General features: G+C 49.6%; 1 protein-coding gene across 1 annotated transcript; it reads right to left on the bottom strand.

Annotated features, from left to right (window-relative positions):
• Positions 1-321: 321 nt before the first annotated feature.
• Positions 322-2,290, bottom strand: HRH3 (histamine receptor H3; the record flags this gene model as incomplete). The annotated part of the gene is made up of 3 exons (XM_010078209.1): positions 322-659; positions 759-1,206; positions 2,124-2,290. Coding segments are annotated over 3 exons (953 nt in total), but the record flags the coding sequence as incomplete, so codon positions are not given.
• Positions 2,291-2,347: the final 57 nt, after the last annotated feature.

Below are 2,347 nucleotides of genomic sequence, written 5' to 3'. Positions count from 1 at the left end.
TTAGCTTTTCTTTTTCAGACTTTGTTTTTATTTTTGCAAAGGGCTGGTGCCGCTCTGGGTGCCTAGGTGGCAGCAGAGCCCTTTGGTGGCACCTGCAGGCAGAGGACACAGATTTCACTGCCTATGGTTAAGGTTAAAAATACCCTTACCCTTCTATTCTGAGTGATTTTGTTGTTGACGGACTAGAATAAATGAACAGTGGTCTCACTGCTGCCTTCCTCGCGTGTCCCAGACTCTTCCAAGGAAGCAACTGCTACAGTAATTTTCCATAACACGAGTGTATTAAAGGAAGGTTCTTCTCATCTGCACACAGGGCTGCCTTCACTTCCAGCAGTTCTGAAGGGGATCGTGAGGTTGAACCTTCAGCTTCTTGGGACAGAGGAGTTTAATAAAAGCTCTTCTGAAGCTGTAGTGGCAGAGCGGGTAGAGGACAGGGTTGACAGCTGAGTTGATCCACAGCAGCCAGAAGGATGTCTCGTACCAGTAGTCAGAGATGCAGCGGCCATGGCAGGCAGCGCGGATGATCATCAGGAGAGTGTACGGTGCCCAGCAAAACCCAAAAATGCCCACGAGGATTGCCAGTGATTTAGCCACCTTCTTGTCTCTAGAGAGCCTGAAGCGTTGAGTCATGCTCTGGGACACGATCTTCATCCCTTTCTCTAAGGACAGAGCAGATGCTGAATTTTTACAGGTCTTCTTGTTGCAACACTTGGGTTTCCCAGAGCTATTGGAGCTCGCTGACAGCAGGTCTTTGGCACCCAGGCTGGCAGTGGAGGCTGCTTCTTGAGCTTTGCTCTTAGAGAGGTCGAGGGTTTCAGCTGGCTCCTTCTGCTCCCACTTACAGCATTTCAAAGAAAGCTTTGCTTCTGGGCTCATTTCCATCTCTTCAGTGAAGGACTGGTTGTGCACTTCATGGAAAATATCCAGGCGTATTTTGGTCCGCTTCTGTATGTTCAGGTAAATGCTCAGGTTGAAAAACATTACACTGATGAAAGGGGTGAAAAACTCCAGCGTAGAGGCTGTCATGAGAAAATACCAGTTGTAGAAAAATTCAGCGTAGCATTCCCCAGTGGGTATGATACTCTGGCCCGATATATACTCCCAGCTGATAATGGCAGGTCCGTAAAGCAGGAACGCTAGTACCCACACCATCACCATCTTCAGCACCGCTCGCTTGGTGTTGCCTTGCTGGGCTCTGTAGGCGACCTGCAATGGGGAAACCTTAAGTATGGCAACACACCCCAGCTGGTTGAGGCTCTTCACAAATGAACTGTCAGTGTTCCCGGCAAAGTTGCTAGGCGATATCCCAGCAGTCTAACCGATTCATATGCCATAGGCAACAAGAGCAATTGCTAGATAAATCACACTCCTGCAGGGAAGACATAGAACCCTCATCTTGCAGCTCCAAAACCAGATGTGGCTTCTGCTTAGTGGAAATGTACCGACTTGGTTGGAGCCTGGCAGTCTGTCACACCCCACCACTTGACAGATTTGTCCCCAGCTACTCTCTGTCACTCCTGGGGAGAGGCATGCCTTAAACTCCTGGGCTAGGCAGGCATCTGGCTCTGGCTTTCCCTGGACCTCGTACCTAATCCATGTTTTATTTGGAGTCAGGGAACAAGCAGATAGCAATGGATCTGATTTGCCTGCAAACTGCTCATTACCTCTTGCGAAAGGCTGAGCGTTTTCATCTCACCATGTACCCTGAGACCACAGGGCAGTGCCCTGCTGAAGTTGGTGCTGCAATCTACTGCCTCGGTAGCCAGGGAGAAGCGGGGAGCCCGACTGCAATCTGCTTGTTTGTCCTGGAGATAATAAGCTCCTGCAAGTTGGTAATAGGGCTGCTTTTACCTCACCGGCTGAGTTGTACACCACTGTCCTGTCATCTGGGAAGGGAACACCTGCACAATGGGGTCTGAACCTGAAATTATTTAATTATGCCAGAAACACTAATCTGAAACCACAGCTGAATTATGTATTTGTGGATAATTATTGCTTTCCATCACCAGGCTGAAAGATTCATAATTTCGGAAGGATTCAAAGAGCTTTTTAATTACTGCAGAGAATCTGGAGAATAAAACAGGAGAAGTTATTTCCCTCTCAGCTGCAATGCCAGAACTCACCGCTCTTGTCACCGAGAGGAATCTGTCATAGCTAATCAGGACGATGTTGAAGACCGAAGAGGTGCAGAGCAGGTAATCAACTACCAGCCAGAGTTTACAGAGGCTCCTCCCGAAGATCCATCTCCCCGTCAGCACATAGGGCACGTACAGGGGGATGCAGAAGGCACCTGCAACGGGGGCTCTGGTGGCACCGGGGTGCGGGCGGCTGCACGGGGGCTGCTCCC

This window comes from Pterocles gutturalis, unplaced genomic scaffold (assembly GCF_000699245.1).
Source record: "Pterocles gutturalis isolate BGI_N339 unplaced genomic scaffold, ASM69924v1 scaffold36148, whole genome shotgun sequence".
In the NCBI taxonomy this organism is placed as follows: Eukaryota; Metazoa; Chordata; class Aves; order Pterocliformes; family Pteroclidae; genus Pterocles; species Pterocles gutturalis.
Note: the sequence above shows the minus strand (reverse complement) of the source record. Positions and strands in the feature narration are given on the sequence as shown.